At 37.4% G+C, this 21,807-nt stretch overlaps 2 protein-coding genes across 7 annotated transcripts in view; both read right to left on the bottom strand.

Annotated features, from left to right (window-relative positions):
* The window catches only part of dmrt1 (doublesex and mab-3 related transcription factor 1), a 41,324-nt gene extending 37,381 nt beyond the window's left edge, over window positions 1–3,943 (bottom strand). The window contains exons 1-2 of one of the 2 annotated variants that reach the window (XM_015607990.3): window positions 3,577–3,943; window positions 281–440 (exon numbers count right to left, since the gene is read on the bottom strand). In XM_015607990.3, coding sequence (XP_015463476.2) covers window positions 281–440; window positions 3,577–3,804 — 388 coding nt within the window. In that variant the 5' untranslated portion in view covers window positions 3,805–3,943. The remainder of the gene's footprint in view (window positions 1–280; window positions 441–3,576) is intronic. The other variant, XM_022664878.2, reaches the window with a different exon arrangement.
* A 2,433-nt stretch (window positions 3,944–6,376) lies between these two features.
* kank1a (KN motif and ankyrin repeat domains 1a) overlaps window positions 6,377–21,807 on the bottom strand; it is a 96,500-nt gene continuing 81,069 nt past the window's right edge. For all 5 annotated transcript variants that reach the window (XM_007257715.4, XM_015607984.3, XM_022664868.2 and 2 more), the window contains 9 exons: window positions 19,436–19,585; window positions 16,389–16,488; window positions 15,850–16,047; window positions 13,473–13,560; window positions 11,355–11,574; window positions 9,709–9,851; window positions 9,083–9,283; window positions 8,271–8,369; window positions 6,377–7,385 (listed from right to left, as the gene is read on the bottom strand). In XM_007257715.4, coding sequence (XP_007257777.3) covers window positions 7,323–7,385; window positions 8,271–8,369; window positions 9,083–9,283; window positions 9,709–9,851; window positions 11,355–11,574; window positions 13,473–13,560; window positions 15,850–16,047; window positions 16,389–16,488; window positions 19,436–19,585 — 1,262 coding nt within the window. In that variant the 3' untranslated portion in view covers window positions 6,377–7,322. The remainder of the gene's footprint in view (window positions 7,386–8,270; window positions 8,370–9,082; window positions 9,284–9,708; window positions 9,852–11,354; window positions 11,575–13,472; window positions 13,561–15,849; window positions 16,048–16,388; window positions 16,489–19,435; window positions 19,586–21,807) is intronic.

Consider the following 21,807-nt stretch of genomic DNA (forward strand, 5'->3'; position numbering starts at 1 on the left):
AGTACATTATTAGGAACATTATCCGATTGATTACTGGTTGATTACCATATTACATTACCAAGTTTCACTGTGTCAAGTGGAACAAAAAAAGGTGCTGCTACACCCTTTATTTACATGTTGACACTTTGTTTATATGTGGTGCATTACAGTTATATGTTTGTATAGATGTTTTAGAACTGAATACCTGGTACAGGTGCACTGGCAACAGGTACATAATGGAAATAAGAACTGTCTGAGAACTAGGCTAGGAAATGCTGACATAAAATTTACATTAGCTCACCTGAAGCAGTAGGAGAAGTGGCAGAGGGGGATCTTGTTCCTACTGGAAACACAAAATCATTGGACGGCTCATTTTTCACCACAATGTCATTACCAGACAGGTTCACTGGGGTGCAAATGCCCATCTCCTCCTCTTGAGCCTGCTGACGACGCAGAGCCACCTGAGAAAAAAAAAACATTACAGTGAATTAGAACAAAAAACATTATTTGAATGTAGGATAGTAGACACTATGGGACAGTTTTTTACAGGGATTAGGCCTAGTCCTGGACTAAACAGCACTGTAAATTGATATTTTCCATTGAAGGAAAAAACAGTCTAGGATTAGGATTAATCCCTGATGAGAAAACTCCCATTTTACTCTTGCCTATCTATGGTAACTTTTTCAGATCCAGAGACAAATCCAGATACAGAGATTTACGATTATTTTTTATTATTGTGGATATATTTTGAACTAAATTTTTATTTTTTTTACTGAAACCTTTCAGATATCTCCACTGCAAAACACATTTCTACACTACAAGAACACAGGGCAGGCTATAAGAATAAAATATAATCAAGATATATATCATTTATTTTTGTAAAGTAAAGTAAGTCAATGTGCACAAAAAAGTCAATTCTGATGTTCAAAACCAACATTGTTTAAAAGCATTAGAGATGGAAAAATAAACGGTGATTCAGCACTTTTGCAATTTGGGTAACTACAGATGATTTAGGTAAAATTACTCACTTCTTCTTACTCAATTTATAATTCTGCAATCTGTAAAAGGGGGCAGTTATCAAACTATTGCTATTTTTACCCTATAAATTTTATACCTTTATGTTTAATTATTATCTAGTTTAGCTAGGTCAGCCTCTTGTCTTTTTGACAAACATGGTGCCAAACTATGGTGCCACAAGCTCGCTGCTGAACAATGTAACTAACTAGTTATATTCAGTATAAACACAAAGTTAGTTAACTTTTGAGCTAAAAAATAAATCAAACATTTGTGAGAGACATGTTGTAGCTGGCAGCTACATCCTCCTCCTGATTCTAGTAGGATTAGGGTTAAAATAACCTAATCTAAACATGTGAAGGGTTGGGACTCTACACTAAATGCTTTAGGTAAAAGATGTTCCCCACAAATAATAATAATAATAATATAAGCTAATTTGGGACCCGAAAAATCTTCGTCACCAAAAAAATTTTGGTACCTGAAAAAACTTTGTCACCAAAAAAATTTGGGACCCTAAAACACTTGCAGATAATAGGAATATAATACCAACAAGATAAACATTTTATTTAGGTTAAGTAACGTTAATACTATACTTTAATTAATAATAATACATACATAACCATAAGGCTGAATCAATCTTCTTTTAAGGTGAAATCAATGTGCACAAATAAATCTATTCTGACATTAACCGTTGTTTAACCATCCTGTTACCCTCAGATTTACTATCACCCTTCATTATTGGGCTTAATTTGACCACAGTAATTATTTTAAATATTATTAAATATTGATGTTTCTTATGTCTAAAATAACAGACAAAAAAAACCACTGGTATATGTTTATTTTTTGTTTACTTGATTCTCCTTGTTTAATTATGTTGATTCAGCATAGCTACTTTTGCTATTTATTTATTTTTGCTACAGACCTTTTAGCTAAATTTACTTTACATAACTGAAATAGGTTAACTAACCATCTTCCTACACAATATATTCTGCAATCTGTCAGAGAGGGCAGTTACCTGATTAACCCTATTATCAGCCTATAACATACATTTTATAGCTTTACTTATTATCATTATCTAGGTAACTACCCATGGCTAGTTTATAAAATCTACTTTTTTCAGGCTCTTATCCAGCAAATATTCCACCAAACTTACAAGCTAGCTGCTGAACATTGTAGCTAACTAGCTAGCGGTTTTAGCTATATTCAATTTAAACACAATAAAGTTAGCTAGATACCTTTGTAAAAATAAACAAAAAATAAACAATTGTAACCTAGATATATATCAGTTACACAAAACCAAACATTTCAGAGAGATAAGCTGCAGTTTGCCTGTTAAATCCTCCTCCTGCTTCTAGGTCAGTTGGTTTAGGGTAAGGCTAAACTTATCTAAAATGTAACAGCTAATTAGCTAACTAAGCTAACGTAACTTAACTAAGTTAGTTAAGTAGCTTAGTTAACATAGCTAACATAGTTAACTAAGCGAACCTGTCTCCAGGAGTGAACATCTGACTTATACAACACTTAATATATACTTAAAACATGCGGTATTGTTGGAAAAAAACGTTTTAAACATTTAAACAACCTTTATTTTTAGGAAAAGGTGCTCCCAAATAACTAATTAACTAACTAACTAACTAACTAACTAAATAAAAAAAATGTTTATGTCTAAACTGCAAGAACACAGGACAGGCTATACGAATAGAATAGAAACAAGATATAACGTTACATACAACAATATGTACAAAACCACTGATAGTTGATTAAATCTTAAATGAACATGATAAAATCAATTGTGCACAAATAAATAGGTTAGCTAGTTGATTCCGAATACGTTTGCTATTTGGGTTAACCTACTACAGTTGATTTAGCAAAAATTATTAAGGACCTGATATAACTAGTTAAGCTTATTCTAAGCTTGTATAATTCTGAAGTCTATAAGGGAAGGACTGAATGTGTTTATTCCCTTCCTATAACGTTACTTTTTATAGCATTATTTTTAACCACTATTTTAAATTTAATTCATTATTTTTTATTATTATTTTAATCTTATTAAAAGTATCAGTCTCTTTTAGACAAATACGGCGCCAAAGGAACAAGCTAGCAGCTGAACATTGTAACTTAGCTAACTAACTAGCTAAGGCTATATTCAATAGAAAATTGTTAGCTAGGTTAACTAGCTAACCTTGTAGCTAAATAAATAAACAAATTTGTCATTGTTGTATATGTAACAGTTAGTCACACAAACCCAAACATTCTTGAGATATAAGCTGTAAATTAGTTTCCCTATTAAATCTTCCTCCTGATTGTAGGTTAGTAGGTTTAGGGTTAAACTAACCTAATCCTAACATGTAGTTTAGTTTTTAACTAACTACGTTAAACAGGCTAGGTTAGCTAGTGTTAATTTAGCTGGCCAGTTAGTTAAATAAACTGTTTAAACAGGTGAAAGTCTGACACATACAAACTGCACTAATACTAATAATAAAACATCTAAACATCTCAGTTGTGCTGCTGAACGGGTCCCTCGTGAGAGATTATGAGACTAGCTAATCTAAATTAAGTGTAAATTATATGGGCTGGGTGAACCTGCGCGGCCATGACCCGCTGGCGCTCCGAGATCAGTTTGCACTTCTGGCACTGGCAGTCCCTCCAGTTACAGAAGCGCTTGTGGCCCTTCAGCGGGGAGACGAAGCCGTGGTTCCGGCAGCGGGAGCACTTCGGCATGCGGGGCTGCCTCCTGCCGCCCGGTGCGGGGGACAGCGGGGCCGAGACATCCACAAACTGCTGCTGCTTCGCCTGCTCCTCGTCGCTCATCACGAAAATGACTGTAATGTTAGTTTATCAGCGAGAACTTCACTGAAATTCACTGTGTGTTCCTTTTACTGATCCGCCTCAGAGCTCCGTGTGGGAGTTCAGCTCCCGGCCCACTCTAGATACACACTGCTTCACAACTTATTATAATAATAAAAAAAAAACACAACTCATATCTGACTGAAGGCTGTTTTAGCACTTTGGCAGCTTAGATTGTGACCAGAAGTGTAGTGTAGTATTTATAGTATAGCGTAGTAAAGTATAGTGTAGTAAAAAACAATGTAGTGTAGTATTTTGTAGTGTAGTGTAGTATAGTGTAGTAAATTATGGTGTAGTATAGCATTTTATAGTGTAGTATAGTGTAGTGTAAAGTATACTATATAGTGTAGTATAGTATAGCGTAGTAAATTATGGTGTAGTATAGTATTTTATAGTGTAGTATAGTGTAGTGTAAGTATACTGTAGTGTAGTATAATATAGTGTAGTAATTTATAGTGTAGTGTAGTATTTTGTAATAAAGTGTAGTAAATTATGGTGTAGTATAGTATTTTATAGCATAGTATAATGTAGTATTGCGTAGTATAGTAAAGTACAATGTAGTACAGCAAAGTATGGTAAAGTACAGTACAGTTCACTATAGTATAGTATAGTATGTTTTTGTTGTTTTAAGTTTGATGGGGTGTCCATGGTGTAAAAAAAAAAAAAGTACAGGATACCAACGGGACACATATATTTGACCACCAATATGAAGAGCTGACAGTAGCACTATAAATATTTATTTTATTTCCTTGACATCTGTAGTGTAGTTTGTCATGCTTCCTTCAAACATATACAATTTCTAAATTTTTTGCATAGTTTCTCTGCATTTAAACTAAATATTCACTGTGTAGGTTTAACCACTTAATGCACATTATTTACAAACAAGATAAGGAGGAATAGGATGATTATATAATAGGAGGAATTAAATTGAATAATAGAAAAAATAATCATTTCTAAGTTAAATTCTTAAGTAAATCTTAAGAAATCTGAATTTAAATTTCAAAAATATAGGGGTTACCTTCCCTTTTATGCTGTAATTAAGACCTATTCTCATTGGAAGGCCTTTCTCTAAATGTTGCTGTGAGGCTTTCAGCCATCAGAGCAATGGTAAGGTCAGGAACTGATGCTAGGTAATTAGTTCTGGGTCACAAACTGGTATTTAATGATGACTCCAAAAAGCTGAATGCTGTAGGACTTTATACTGCTTTACCTGACACTTGGCTCTTGGGCATGATGCCATTACACTGTATAGCTATTCAAAAGACAATGCTTTTCTAAATAAAAATTAGATGAGGACATACACTGATCAGCCATAACATTAATACCAGCAAGTGAACAGTCCAAAACTTTAGACAAGTCTTGTGTGGTGTATTGTCTGTTCTCCTTAAATTCAGTCAAAACAAATTCTATCCTTATGCCTTCCTCCTTGTTATTGACACGCCACCTGTCCAGCCTGACACTGATGGATGTTCGACCTGTTCTCCTGTCTCCTGTCTGGCCAGACTAATGGAAGTTTCTGGAAGTCAGCCTTTCCCATCACCCACCACAGATCAGCTGCTCAATGCCAAGTTTATTCCAGCTGCTTCGAGCTAGTTGCTCAGTGTTCACTACTGATTACATCAAAGTTCATAAAAACTCGTACTAGGAATTTTCTAACCGCTTACACTGCTGGTGTGGCTATTCACCTGAATATATTAGACCAATATGGATATATTATGACTAACATTTAAGTAGAAGTTGTTTGACTGGAGGAGGATGGGTCCCCACCTTATATATTTGCCTTTTTAGTACATGTAATACTACAGGGTATCCTTGCCTCTGTTGCTTACTGGGAGTTCTATATTGCATATGCAATATTGTCCTGCTACAACATTTCTGTACAGCTGCTTTGCAACATCAGTTATAAGCTCAACATCATCTTAAGCTCATTACTGCAATCCATAGAGGTCCAACCTCACAACTCACAGTATCTGCTAACCTCTTGGTCTCGGATTTAGAGGTCTTGGGGAAGGCATGTCTTAAATGTTAAGGGATACCTACTTAATACACAGCCATATCAGAATATTATGACCACCTCTTTTTTCTGTGCTGTTTTTTATCCACTTAAACCAGCACAACACACACTAACACATCATTCCTTAATTAGAATAAATTTTAACAGCTATTTGATTAAAAATGAATGTCATACATGAATGATTAAACAAACATAATTCTGATACTAATTTAAAGCATTACATCTGTTATGTGTGTATATTTAAAATGTATATTTAATATTAAGGAATAAAGTCCAACTGAAATCAAGAGGTACTTTTACTGAATATTGAGAAGGCCTTAAGTAATACAGCCAACCAGCAGCAGTTACAGAATGAATCCAGAAGAGGGAGGCAGTGCTTCAGTTTTACACAGCATAGAGTTCCCTTTCTCAGACACACCTGCCCCAAATTATAGCACTGTTAGAGCTTTGTGTAAAGTTTAATTGCATGTTTTAGCACAAAACACTGTATCTAAATAACTGAATAACCAAACACAAACAAAGTCATTTTTAGTAGTTTATTAACTGGAAAGTCGGAATTTTGAAAGTGGATTTCTGAGAAAAGAACCACATAATGGATAAATGATAGAAGTTTATTTACCAAATGAAGGGTATTCAGATCTACCATATCCATGTACTGTAAACATTTACATATAACGAAAATACAATTATCTGTAATAAAAACTTTGACCCGATAAATATTTAACTTCTGTGTTCTGTTAGGAATAGTAATAGTAAATATCCAAAATACTGTGATTAAATAAAAATGGCATGTATAAAAGTAAGGACCATATCCAATCTAGATATATATTTATATATATACCGCTTATAATAACGTCCAAAATCTGTAATTCAACCTTTCATTCCCATTGTATATGTCTACTGGAACTGATTTACACCCTCTAGGTTGCAAAAGCCGAGTATATATATACATAGGATTAAAATATTAAAATATATATATAAAGCTTCAGTTCAGGCAACATTGGCCATATCTTGGAATTTGTTTCATTTGTGATTTTAAAACACAAAACTTTGAGAAGTTTGGACAACTCGATGGCAAAAAGAGAACATGGGTATATATTATAATCTACATTAGTCTGCTAAAGTCTGTTAAAATTCCAGTTGAAATGTGGGTGCACTGTTGCTGTTGCAGGGTTTTTTATTTGCAAAAAAAAAATGCTGGTGACTTCAGGCACAAAAAGAAACAAAACAAACACCAAAAAAAGACACCTATTCTGCATCTCGCCCCTAACTGAACCAGAAATCCTGAACCAGAACGGAAGTCATGAGTGTGAGACTGAAGTCAGGAAAAAGTGCTGAACATGAAAGGCATGTGTTCCAAGTCCTTTGCTGGGGTTTTGTGGATTGCAGAATAGAAAGCTAGGCACGAATGAACCATAAGGAATAGCAGCAGTGAAAGGTTGTGGGAGGCACAGGGGCTTCGGCTTCTTTAATCAAACATGCCTCGTCTGGTGGGACTGGGGGATGTCTTCCTGCCAAGCCGAGGCGTTCCCTGTGGGAAGTGACAGACATGCTGAGTACAAGACACATAATAGTGCTTTTCACTGCAAGATACTGTACCAACTCTACTCAATTTTACTGACTTTTTGGTTTTTAGTAACTTCATTTTCAGTTCATTTTCCACTTATACAGTTCCCAACCCCTGAAATATATAAAGCAGGTGATTTAGCTCTTGTTGGATTCTTTATTTGGCCAAGAAATCCAAGGAAACATTCATTGTGTAATTTTACAACGTATATGTCCCTTAATTGTTTTTATGTCTGTAATTAATGTACAATGTAGAAAATCAAACAAACAAACAAAAAAGGACAATACTAAATAAGAAGGCGGTACTGTATATCAGAAATTTTACAACAGTTTGTGCTGTACGTTGGCAAGTTTTACACATCACCATTTAACCTCTAATTGGTTTGCTTAGGACTGTGACCAGCCAAGCACTAAAGAAGTCGAGTAGTGTAGGTACAGTGCACTGAAAAAGCACCATTACATCCACAGATTAGGAATCAATTGTTATATTGCTATATTTAAAATATTACAGGCAACATTGTTATAACACTGATTATTATCCAAGTAGAATAAATCTTTTTGCCTCAAGAGTAGATCACCACTTTTGGTATGTAAGGCATTCTGAACTTTCTGGAAAGCTGTGAACAAGCATTTTACAAATACTAATTATTTGTTATATGTGTGTCTGCAATCATATGTGTTTATACTATTCAAGACATTTAAAACAGACTCAAATTGTAATTGCAAGCTCTTGATCTCATGTGTACAACACTCCATAACCACATACCACACCATTTCATTTAAATTAACTGGATAATAGATACGTTGTGTAAAGGTGTAAGAGTGTAAGAGCAGGAGGGAAGGTGCTTACTGGTGATTGGGCTTTGGAGAAGTTAACATGAGCATACAGCAACACTGCGATGTCTTTGTGTCCAGCTTCCAGAGCAATAGACAACGCAGTACTTTCATCCTACAAACACGCACATGAATGCAAAAATAAATCAACAACCGCAAATGACTTAAGATACTGAAAACACTACCATTAAATAAAAAAAACACTAGAACAAATGCACTATGGAAATGTATTGGAACACCTGCTAAATTAAGAGTGTTTTGGACTAGGACTGTCAACATTAACAAAATGCAGTTAATCTGAAAACTTTAATGTGTAATTTTTTTAAACAAAAAATTAATCACATGACAAAACCTGGTGATGCATTAGCAGTTTTATTTAGTGATTTAACACAGCAATGCTTACTGTTGAATTCTGAATGTTTATGCTCTCTCTCTTTTTCCCTCTTTCTTTTTCTCTCTCTCACACATGGGTGGTTATGCATACACAAACACACACATATAATAATCATCTAGTCTGCCAGGTGTAAGTCACCCATTATCAATTAATTGTGATTAATCACAGAATTCTATTGTGATTATTTTATATATATTTTTTAATAATTGACACCACTAATTTGGACATACTAACTACCATGTACAAACTACCATGAGTCACTTTCTGACCACATTTCCTGCACCAAGAACTCTCGTCTACTGAGCCATATAATTGTTTTCATGGTTGTGACATCACAAATATAGCGAACCCCAAACAGATGTTTGTAACTTAGTTTCCATATATAGAGTTTAAAACTCTGGATGCCAAACATATGGAGAAGAGTCTTCACTCACATTGTCACTTAGTGTGGCATCGCAGCCTGGCTGGGCCAGCAGCAGCTTGACGATCTCCACATGGCCGTGCTCGCTGGCACACATGAGCGCCGTGGAGCCTTCATCATCCTGGATGTTCACATCGGCACCACAGGCCAGCAGGGCCTTTACCATGTCCATCCGGCCGTGGCTGACCGCCAGCATCAGCCCCGTCTGGCCAGCCTGGAGGGCAGAGTGGATGGGATAACAGTTAGGGAAAGGCAGGTAAGTGACACCCTTAGATTTGTAGCAATGAAGTGTGGAGATTCTTTGAGCTTGTTAATGGTGTAAAAGTAGTGATTTCTCTTCATGGGCAAAGCTATGCCCCTATCGCTAGTTTTGTAACCTACAACTACAAGCACTGTACTTCTGAATTCTGGGTTGAATAGAAGTAGACTATTTAACAAAAAATCATGATATCCTTTCAAATTTGCTCTGTAATTAATAATTACAGTTATTAGAGTTATTTGCTATACATTCTCATCATCTTAATAAGATTCTCTCCTGATTGCACAAAAAAATTGCACTGTATTTAATGTAAGTCTAAGAGTTAACCCTAAACACTTTTTATGTGAAAAGTTCAAATGTGAATCTGGGGTCACAGTGACCTGGCTGGCTTTTGAGTTGACGTCCCCTTTGCTGAAGAGTTCCTCCACCACCCGCATGTCTTTAGGAGCCTCCACTGCAGCTAGCGCGGCCAGCATGATGGGAGTGTAGCCGGCCTTGTTCTGCTGATTGACGTTGCAGACATCTGTGACAAAAGAGAGGGAACCGGAAGATCAGAGAGGGTCGAGAGCCCACCCTTCAAGTGGACCTGGAGGAAGGGCTTCCTTTGTTGGCCTTCAAGAAGGGGAGACACTCTACATGCAAGCTATTGAGACAGCAGAGCTTTGAGATGAGGAAGAAGAGTAGGGCTAAAGCAGTGTTTTATTGACTGGCCGTGGGGCCAGGGCTCGGAGAATGAGCGCGGACAATGGGGACAATGGGGGCCTCTTTCGGAACACAGGGTGTCAGAGTGGGGTGACACAAAGCGGAGCTGACAATGGGCTTTTCTCTGAGAGACGTGCTGGCACCTCATCATGCACAGCATCACAGGCCATCCACAGAAGCACTAGGTGCAAAGAGCGAGAGGAATATGGAGATGTGGTTCTTAAGAAGGGTAAAAGAGGAGGATTAGCAATAAGTATACTTCATAATTAAACAATATTTTGCAAAAGTCTGCCAGTAGATCTGTCAACTTGACTTTTCTTCCTGAATTTCCAAAGCAATTTTTTTTGTCCCCATTTTCTCACCAATTTAAATGGCCAATTACCCAATCGACGCATTAGGACTCCCCCTATCACTAGTGATGCCCTAACACCAGGAGGCTGAAGACTAACACATGCTTCCCTTTGGAGTGATGTGGGGAGAGAGCGTCATCTACCCACCCAGAGAGAGAAAAGCCAATTGTGCTCTCTGAGGGCTCCGGTAGCTGATGGCAAGCTACATGATCAGGATTCGAACCAAAGATCTCCTGATCATAGTAGCAGCGCTTAGCCCGCTGGACCACTCGACTTTAAACCTTCACCTCCAGCACTCCTTAAGCCAAGTTTAAACCAGGCCTTTAAAACATTTAATCAGGTTTTAATTTTCTTTATCCTGAAGCCAGTTTTAAGCTAAACCTTTAATCTTCCCCCTCAGCAAGCCTTAAACCACTTTGCAATGCTTCTTTTAACCAGTTTTAAACCCGACCTTTAACCATTATACATTTAGAGTAGACCTTTGACGGGTACACATAAATATAAAGTAAGAATAAACATATACAGTAAGGGTAGAGTAAAAAGCAACCAGTGTGCAACATAATTAAATGAACACCCACAAAACCACAGTGAAGAACTTAAAGATTAACAGCATAATTTACTTAATGGCAAGATACAGTCATGACTGAAAGTATTTCTCCCAGAAAATGACTGCAGTATCTCCTATTTATCTGGTTTCATGTGTGATTTTTATATTTCCCACACCTGTTATTTACCCAAAATTTTGCATGCTTGTTAATTACTAACAATTTTGAAAAGCTGCCTGAAATTACACCAGTTTTGGCTTTCTGTCTCCGCTGTTTTTGTGTTGTTTTAATACACACAAAGGAAATAAATGTGCAGAACAATAGGTGTGATTGAATAATTCTTTGGGAAAAAGCTTTCGGCCACAACTGTATATAAATAAGTATTTCAATCCATGTTTTAATATGCAGCATGACCTCTAAGGAACTCACTTGCATCCAAAAGTTTCTTGACAATATGGAAGTTAGAATGAGAAACGCTGTAGTGGAGGGCGGTGTTGCCATTGCCGTCAGCCAGGTTAACCACGTGCTTCAGCAGGGCAGGTGATATGTTCCGGAAAGCGTTCAGGTAATCCTCCACCATGGTCGCCACTGCTGTCTTCTGACTGGACACACGGAACCACTCATGCTGCACTGTGTTCATGCACATCCTCTGTGTTGAAACATATGGGGAAAACGGGGTGGGGGGGTCAGTGCCTAATACTGGCCTAATAAAACTTCACAACATATAGCTGGAAAAAATAAGAGACCACTTAAAAATGATGGAATTCTTTGATTTGATTATTTGATTTCCCCATTTTTTTTGCAAATAAATGCTCTAAATGACTATTTTTTATTTGGAATTTAGGAGAAATCTACCTCTAACTTACATTTTCCTTTAACTCAAACTTTACATTCCACCTTAAAAATCAAATTATTATTTACTGCAATATTTAAGGTGGCATGAAGAGTTAGAAGCTTTAGGCTTGTTTTGGCTTCTTTCTAGTAACAGCACCACTTTTATTAATAAAAACAAAGCTCTTTTATTTCGTGCACTAAAACAAGGTTACAAATGAACATTGTCTAGGGTAGTTTTCAAATAAATGGGCACAAGGAACAAGATCTGTCTGTAATGTCTGTAAAATACTATGATCAGTCAAAACACAAAAGAATCACTGATATTTAGGTTTTAATATTAAGTTTTTATATTTCACTGTAAAATAGTTCCACACTACATACTCTAAGCTGGTGTGTTACCTTCTGAGAAGTTCCTCACTGTAGCAGCTGAGGATAATGTCTGGTAATATCTGAACACATAAGATGCCAGAGAACCGCTACAATACAACTAAGGATCTGTACTGGATCAGGATTTTAAAGTGAATGCTGACTCCATTAGACACAATGCTAACAGCAAGGCTCAGCCAAGTTAAAGTTGTGATGCTAACAGACACAGTAGCTGGCCTTGGCCTTAAACCTTAAACCCTGAAATGGTTTAGCTGCAATGCTAACAGCCAGCCTTAACAGGCTTGGAACCTGTTAGCTGCAATGCTAACTGTTTTTCCGACCTTTGAAGGTGAATTTTCTTGCTTGCCTTTTTTTCTCCACCAATACTGGTAATAAGCAAACATCTCCAGCATGATAAACATGCATTTTCACACCATGGAATACGATAATATCAGATACTACTACAAACGTAGTTTGTAAACAAGAAGTACTCTTTTTTCCTGACAGTGTACTGTAAATGCTACACATATACACCTTTTAAAAGTTTACCTAGAACCATACCTTGAAGACAAGAACCATTTAGCATCTTAAACACCAGAATTATACCACAATTTACTGCCCTGTTCATCCTAACTTTACAAGACGTATTCATAAACATGTACTGCACAATTGTTGATTATTCAGACTGACAACAAACTATAATAAAACTCCTATTAGTACTCTAAATATGTTTGGAATGGTCTTTTTATGGCTACGAACAAACCATTTCTGAAAAATATTAGAAATTCTTTTTAGAGCAAATAAATCATCTCATGACATTAACTACAAAATCCAACCTAGCACAGAGCAACTGCAGAACAGTCTACATTTTCCTAAAGCATCATAATTAGTCCTTATCAAGGCCACTTAAGTTTACAATTTGTCTCCTGCTTGGCCAGAACATCAGGCAGCCACGGCTTTGGGTTCAGGCTGGACTCCGTAACCCTGCCAGCACACAGCTGGATGTGGCTCAAAACTTGAGCTTTCAAGTCAGCCCTGGCCGCTGTTGCTGCAGCATTCTTTTACACCGTGTTAGCCACAAAGGAGCCAACACCCCCTTCCTGCCTCAGGCACGGTGAAACAGGGCACAAAGAGCCATCCAAAACTCTAATTTGATCTGAAGGCTTCATTTGTTCACCAAGCCTGCTGATAGTGGTGAATAAAGCTGCTGTGCTTAGAAAGGAGGGGATTCTGTAGAGCAGTGCAGATATGTAAGAGAAAAAAAGCCAGCTGTGGATTGGGAGTAGAGAGATGGGATTACTGTAGATGGAGGGATGGTAATCTATGTTATGAAAAATGTATACTCACCACTTCTTTGCTAGATGAACTCTTGGGGTCATTCAGGTGGGCTTTCACAACGATGCATGCAGCAAGCATCTTTTCACTTAACTCGTACCTGAAACATATACAGATAGATTGATAAAAATAATCATATACAGAGCATGTTATGAACAACACCAAAGAAATAAATTAGGTTATTGGAGCAAATCACTTTTTTAATCAACAACTAAAGAACCATGTCCTGCATTCCAATGTGTCGGTTGCATCCTAGGTGTGCGACTGAGGTTCAGAGTTATTTAAAGAATGCAACTGTTCTCGCCTCTCTGTTGCCCACAAATCACTACACACGTCCAATTTAAGTGGGGGGGGGGTGGGGGGGGTGGGGGGGGGGTAGAAAAATGGGAAACATAAGGGTTAAAAATGGCAGGAACTAAACACTTTCGCACCTCTGGCATCTCTGTGGTGCTGCTAATAAGAGGCGTGGACCTGTTTTTCTCTGTGAAGCTGCTTTGTGACAACCTTTGTTGTAAAAAGCTCTATACAAATAAAATAAAATTGAAATTGAAATGTGTGATGTCACTACAAAGCCTCGTTAGACTGTTCCATGTGTGACCAACAGGTTACTGGGCAGGACCCTTCATAGGACAGTCCTACCAAGGACCCATCTTATCAAGGACCTATTATACCAAGTACTTGTCTTACGGAGGACCCGTCCTACCTCGACTGCAGCCTAGACTTTGAAACACATCTGCTATGGATGATATGGTTCCATTTCCTTCTGTTCTATATAACTGAAGCCAAAAATATCCACCATGTTGTCAAATTTGCATCCAGAGTATGTGCAATAGAGACTAGAGGCGAAGCCAGACTCATCTACTCATTAGATAGACCCGCCCCCTTTGGTCCCAGACCAAGTGCATCTCATATCATCTTCACAGAGTTTACAACATAGCCCCCAAAACACAAGAAGCAAAACTACACTTTGAAATAGATATGGATGCCATGGTTTTATTCCCTTTCATTATATAGAACTGTTGTATAGAGTCCAGTCTAAAAAGTCTAAAAGATGCAGTTTTAGCACCTTTACATCAGATGTGTTTAGATACCCTAATGGTTCTTCAGCAATGGTCAGTAACTCGCATCCTGAAACTCTACCTTCTCATATGGTTCACCTTCACACCAACCATCTAATATAACCAAGGATTTTTAATGGTCATAATTAAATGGACAAGATTCATATTAATGGAGTGTTAAAGCTAAACTCTTCAGTAAAGGTGATATACAAAAGCATGCTTTGTGACTGAATTCTGATTTGCACAGTGGTAGATTACACAATTGGAATCCCTTATTTAAATTATGCTAGAGCAGATATGTCACATATAATAAGGCTGGTCACTGGTAACGCTCAACATGGCATCTGCTAAAGGATAAATTTCTGCCTTTAGACAAAAAGTGCCAATCAGCTTTCTGGTTAAGCTATAAGGTCAGCGATATTGTGGATCTAGTGGGAAACGCTCCACTTGATATGGAGATCTGAGAAATTGCAGTAGCTAAAAACATTTTTTGTGCAAACTATTTTTTTTTTATACTTTTTTTTTATCTGGTTTTAATCAAGAGATTTAAAAAATGCTTCTGAAATTGTAATTTGACTTTCAGTTGCAAGTATTTTGATCTATCCTTATTCATAGAGATAGGAGCCTGGTATTGTGTGACTGGAAATAATTGACCAGTGGCATTTCTAAAATACCCTGTGAGTGTACCGAGATGTATATTATCTTTTTTTTGCACCCTAAGTGGACTGATTCAAACACTTTTTGAATTGCACAAGACCATCCTTTCTGCGCTAGGAGAACAGAACTTCCTGCAGGCTATCCTGTTTTCAGCGACTTCTATCAAGATGCTCTTATACTTGGTAAGACCTTTCCTCACCTTCTGCTTCCAGGCACACCTGTGTGAGGCCAGGGGCTTCCAGGAATTTGTATTGATGAAGACTGCCTTGGAGTCATGCTTGTAGCCTAACTCGCTAACAACAGCATGCTCTCAAGCTCTTTAAAGAGGAGGTCTTTCAATATTGGGCTATCCGTCAACTCTTAAGACACAGTGCTGCCAAATGATTTGGCGACCACTGCCATACAGCATGTAACATAACAAGAAACAGGATAAGAACATCTGCTTTACATTATATGCAAGTGTACAAATTATCCTTCTGTTGCACAGTAGCTTACAATATTTTACTTGTGTGGTCACACAGATATTTCCAAATGTATCCACTCATACACGCTCTGCCACTGACACCCATTTTCCTGTAACATTTCTGTAAATGTGCACACCAGCACAGAGACATGCATTCATAAACTCCACTCCACTGGGTCTCTCTCAGCTGAAACTTCACTGAGTACTTTACCTCTCTCTCGTCTCCTGCTTGTCCTGACCCATATCTTCCACGTCCCTCTCCACATCCACTGCGCCTTCGTTATTAAACTCCTCTTTCCTCTTCTCCTTCACATCTCCCACCCTCTCCTGTTCCTCCTCGTCTTCTTCAGAGCCTTCGTCAGAGCTGCTCTCCTCAGAGCTGGAGTCATCACTTGACGTTGTCTCATACCTGGAGGAACAGCAGTGAACATGGAAAGTTAAACTTACAGAGAAGTTGGGAATAAATTGCTTATACAGACACCAGCATCTCTTAAACAAACATAAGCATTATTCAAGCTGGATTGGGTTTGCCAAAGGAGTTTCCATGCTGATCAAACAGTTCATGCCAAATATAGCATCTGTACAATTTCCACAAAACACCTCAGGTAACCTGTATCACAGTCCAAATGGTGTGACAGGTACTCAGTAACAAAAAATCTTCAGTGCTTTGCTACTAAGCTTTTTTTTTACCAAGACTAGTCTGTTATCTGTAGGTGCTGAACTTTAGAAAAATCATTGTTAAGTCCTTACCCTCCATTTACACCAACAAACTGTAGGTTCTTTTTGGTGCCATTAGTTCCCTGGCGGCCATCTTTCTTCTTCATAATGGATTTCAAGGTGCTCTGACCACCTACAAGAAAAACATTTTTTTTCAGTGGGTAAAACATGAGATTTCTATAGCTAAACTGTAACATCACCTAATTTTTTTGGTTGTTGCTTGTAACATTAACGATGGGGAAATTAACAACTGCTCCTGGACTATTATGACTAAAGGGATGAAGATGATTATGATGATGTTTTAGCAGCAGTGCCTGATAGAACTGGACTATAAGTTTCAGAAAAATGAACATTATTGTTTTATTCTACAAACTACGGACAACATTTCTCTAAAATTTCAAATAAAAATATTGTCATTTAGAGCATTTATTTGCAGAAAATGAGAAATGGCTGAAATAACAAAAATATGCAGAGCTTTCAGACCTCAAATAATGCAAAAGAAACAAGTTCATATTCATAAAGTTTTAAGAGTTCAGAAAACAATATTTTATGGAATAACCCTGGTTTTATATCACAGTTTTCATGCATCTTGGCATGTTCTCCTCCACCAGTCTTACACACTGCTTTTGGATAACTTTATGCCTGGTGCAAAAATGTAAGCAGTTCATCTTGGTTTGATGGCTTGTGATCATCCATCTTCCTCTTGATTATATTCCAGAAGATTTTAATTTGGTAAAATCAAAGAAACTTATTTTTTCAGAGCTGTATATACAAAGAAATAAATTAATGAATGAATAAACATCACAGAACTTTAGTATAATTGCCTAGTGCCTTGGACCATAGCACACTAGTACCAATATAACAGGGAAACAAAGGTTGGAATTGTTGGAGTTCTGTTTGGACATTGACGATATGCAAAAAGCTAAAACTCTAAACCATGTTTTCCCTTAGCCACAAGGTGGCACACATCTCTAAACTGCACTAGAAACACACCAATAATCTGATACCAGTATCTGATAGGAACCAGCTGTCAACACTTGACAATCTTGCTTGGCATGCAAAGCCAACTATACACATTTTACTGGCATTGCAAGGAAATGAGCAAGTTTCCTAAACATTTCCACAGCCCAATAACCACTAATCAAGACCATAAGCTGCAGTTTGCCAACTCGCTCTCTTATTTAACACAGTGCTTTGGGAAACTTCCATTCTTCAGGACATATCAAAAACAACTGAATCATTCTGAATAATCAGAAGGTATGATGACAAGCAAAGGAGTAAACACCACATTCCCACCATTCATATCTCATCATATAAGAAATATCCAACAATAACACTGTTTTTGCTAAAGTAATACCTTATAAAGCATTAAAAACAAGAGATTTAAAGCAAGCAAAACACAAAATGAGTCTGATTCTGTAGGGCATTGAAACTTGTCCCAAACCCAAAGCTATCCCAAACATTTTAACTACAGGCTCTGTGCTGCCAAATACCAAAGAGGACCTCCGCCTCTCTCCACAGAGCCCGAAAAAAGAACAGTTCTGTGAACTGCCAGAACATGCCTCGCACATGTAGGCTCAGCCTGCCTCTCTCCTCCTCCTCTCTCTGCATACGTATAAGGAGAAAGCATTCATTACCCACGTTTCCTTTATTTTGACAGGTGAGAACAGAGCTCTGTGGCCTGCAGCACTGATCTGTTGCCCAAACACAGACACACAACTGCTAGCTAGCTAGCTAGCTTACTCAGGCCGGCTTTATTTAAAACAACAGGGCTTCTGATGCAAGCATAGATTGAGACCACTGATTTTTAGTATGATTAATATTAACAGACAGTACAGACAGAGTAACTTTATACTGACCTCATGTAAATACTAAAGTCTGAAACAGTATTTGTAGCTTCATATGTGATACAAACCCCCTCTAGATTCACTACAACTGTTTTGAACATGCTGTTTCAGCAAAATATGTACTTGGAATCTTGATGAAAAGCAGCTAGAGCTTTACCTCAGTCTAAACAATAGCACTGCAGACAACACAGAGGGACAGTCAGCCTGTGTAAACTTTTTCAAAATAAATATTTTAAGCACTTTGTGCTTTTGAAAATGTGCCTAAATGATGCAAGTCTGTTGTTGTGTGTTTATGTCACCTCTATGACAGCATCAAATATAGAGAGAGCACAGTAGGGGTGGGAATCTCTAGACACCTTACGATTCGATTACGATTCACAGGTCAGCAATGTGATTATAAAACGATTTCGTTTTTCCTCGTTGCTTGACTACCTGGTACTTTTAGAGTAGAGTTTATGTAATGTTCATAATGAATCCAACTATTTAATAGGTTTCTATATACTTTTAAAATAAAAAAACATAGTTATTTCAATTAAATCAAATACTTAATACATATCTAATAAAAATATTTAATAAAAATCTTTAATTCAAATCTAGGACTAATGTTATTAGTGTAATATTAAAACCAGCTACAAGAGAAGCAGAAACAAGAAGGTGATTATAATGTTATAGATGGCCAATGAACTGTATATACAGAGCTGGTTTTAATGTTGTGGTTCATACAGCACGGTGTGGTGTGGTGTTCTAAAACTTTTGATTGGTAGTGTATATCATCTCTTTCCAATAAAAAACAAGTACCTCCATTTTTGCAGACTTTTAGTTTACTATATAATTTGAACAGACAAACTGTCCCTTCACTCTATAAAAAATGCTTGATGAATGAACCAATAAAAATACTTCAAAATGACCTGAAATGAATCCTTTTTACATTGACTTTCATTGAAAGTATAGAAGGTTTTTTTTTTCCCTCCTGTAAAGTTGCTGTTTTGGAGATACTTGCTTTTCATTGGACAGCGACGATATAGACAGCTGCTGACTTACCATTAAAACATGATGAGGTCTATGTATCAGTGCATTTTTCAGGACGCGCTAGCTTGACAGGGTTTAACACAGCTCTACAACACTATTCGATAAAAACTGGACTTTCAGATCAAACAGGAACATCTCCATTGTTCATACATTTTCATCCAGTGCTTGCTTTGATGCACAGTGATTGATAAATGAAGACCTTACCATGAAGAGCAGTGGACATCTGCTGGTCCATGCGGCTCTTCTGTGCGGCAGCGCTCTGCTCGTGGGTCACGGGGTCCTCAACACACACTTTCTCTGTGCGAGTGACTTCTGTTCTCACACCGACCGACTGGGAGCTTGCAATCTGTGTATCTAATCAGAGGAGAGAGGAGTAAGCACAGCAAACAGAAGAAAACATCAGCACAGCACAAATGATGACACACTAAGGCCCAATCCAACTTCATCACTTAGTGATTCTTGTTAGTCTGGAAGTGATGGGGGATGGTTTTCAGGATACATGGGCATACTAAAAAAACAGGCATACTAAAAACAGAGCGCTATGAGTAATCATTCTAATCACTGACAAAAAAAAAACAATAATTCGAGAATTTTTAACTTTTTAAACATTATGATAACCATTGTATTATTATCATAGTTTAATGTGTGTTTTAATGACTATTTTCTTCATAACAAGCATAAAAAATATCTAGTAGTTCATCTCAGTAGCTAGCTAGCTAGCTGAAGCTTTCCTGTTCCACCTTAAATAGAGCAACAGACTGCAGAGGCTGCAGCATTTAAGGTGGAACGGAAAAATAAAATTATTAAAAAGCTCATTTCAGATAAAAAATGGACAATAATAATTAAATGCTGCACCACCAGCCCTCGTTTTAAAAACAGGTTGCTGAACTTAAGTGCCTCACTGATAGCTGCTGTATATATCTGTATCAGGTGCCTAAAGGGTTGTCCCAATTCTTAGGTGGAACATTTCACTCCTACCTCCTGTAACTCTGTCAGAAGGGGAAGGGTTACAAAAAAGAAATGGGATTGGGCCTAAGTGTACACATCTTCACTGCTGTATATCAACACAAAAGAGCAAAGAGCAAAGAGAATCATAACAGCTATAAACATACATTCATTTGCAAAAAAGAAGAACGTATAAGTAGTAACATACTGTGTATACATAAACAGATCTATCTGTACCAGACAGGCAAAAAGAGTTACGCCCCACTGTAATAACACCCAGCACAAGCTGAGACAAACATTTTCAACCTATGTGTTGGTAGCAACTGTACAAAGTGTTTACTTAGGGATATAAAACACAAATATGACTGTCTGGTTTTCAAAACATATATTTTTAGACTGAAGCTAGCACTTGTAAATAAGATACTCGTGTGTTTTTCTTGCACCATGAGCCTAAACAGTCCTTGCTTGTGTAGGGCATGATCAAAAAAAAAAAAAAAAACTAATTCTATCTCTTCGTAAAAGCATCAGCTTAACTGTTTCCTACACACTCAAAAGACTCTTGGAAACTGAAGAAAACTAGTAAAGGAAGATATTTGGCTGACCCTCTTTATAAATGCATCAGCTTGAACTGTGGGTCATTCTTAGCACTGAAACGACACTGACACTGTTGTGGTGTGTTAGTATGTGTTGTACTGGTTCTAGTGAATCTTTCACAGCATTGCTGCTGGAATTCTTAAATATCTATATATATAATAGAAATATCAAGTTAGCTGTGTCCTGTGGGCACCATAAGAGGTGGAGCAGATTGGTAGGACTGTCAAACAGAGTGAAGGAAAGTGAGTGAACACAGGGTTTAAAAACTCCAGCAGCACTGCTGTGTCTGATCCAGTGCAACACTCACAAAAACACTACTACCATGTCAATCTGTGTCACTGCAGGGCTGGTTATGACCCACAACCCAAATAACAATAGCTGCTCTCTGGTGGACTCTTCTGCAGAGTCCTGACCATTGGAAAACAGGGTCAAAAAAGGGTAATAATAAAGTATGCAGACAGAGAAACAGACACAGAACTACAGTCTGTACCGTATTTTTTGGACTATAAGGCACACTGGATTATAAGGTGCACTATCAATGAATGTTTATTTTCTGGTCTATTTTTATACATAAAGAGCATCAGATTATAAGGCGCATTATGCAACACTAGTAAAGAAGTCTACATCCCTTCTAATGGGGAAGCTGGGAAAAGAGCCTAAGTCAACAAAACTGTAAATCTTAAAAAAAAAAATAAAAATAAATAAATAATTATTTTAAAGTCAAATGAGCACTGGATGTTAATCTACACAGATTTCTCTCCAGAAAACTATTTATTTGGGTGAGTTAAGCGCTTCCATTTATTTACAGTAAGCTTAGAATTACAGCATTTTGTCCAAGGGTAAGTGCTAGCTCCCCGGTTAGCAGCATAGTCAGCTGCGGTTAGCAGTGCTAGCCCACCCCGGTTAGCAGTGCTACTCAGCTCCGGTTAGCAGCATAGTCAGCCACGGTTAGCAGCATAGCCAGCCCCAGTTAGCAGTAGTAGAATTCGTATATAAGGGGCACTGACGATGCCTGGGAAAATGAAAGGATTTTAGTT

The sequence above is a fragment of the Astyanax mexicanus genome, chromosome 22 (genome assembly GCF_023375975.1).
Source record: "Astyanax mexicanus isolate ESR-SI-001 chromosome 22, AstMex3_surface, whole genome shotgun sequence".
NCBI lineage: Eukaryota > Metazoa > Chordata > Actinopteri > Characiformes > Acestrorhamphidae > Astyanax > Astyanax mexicanus.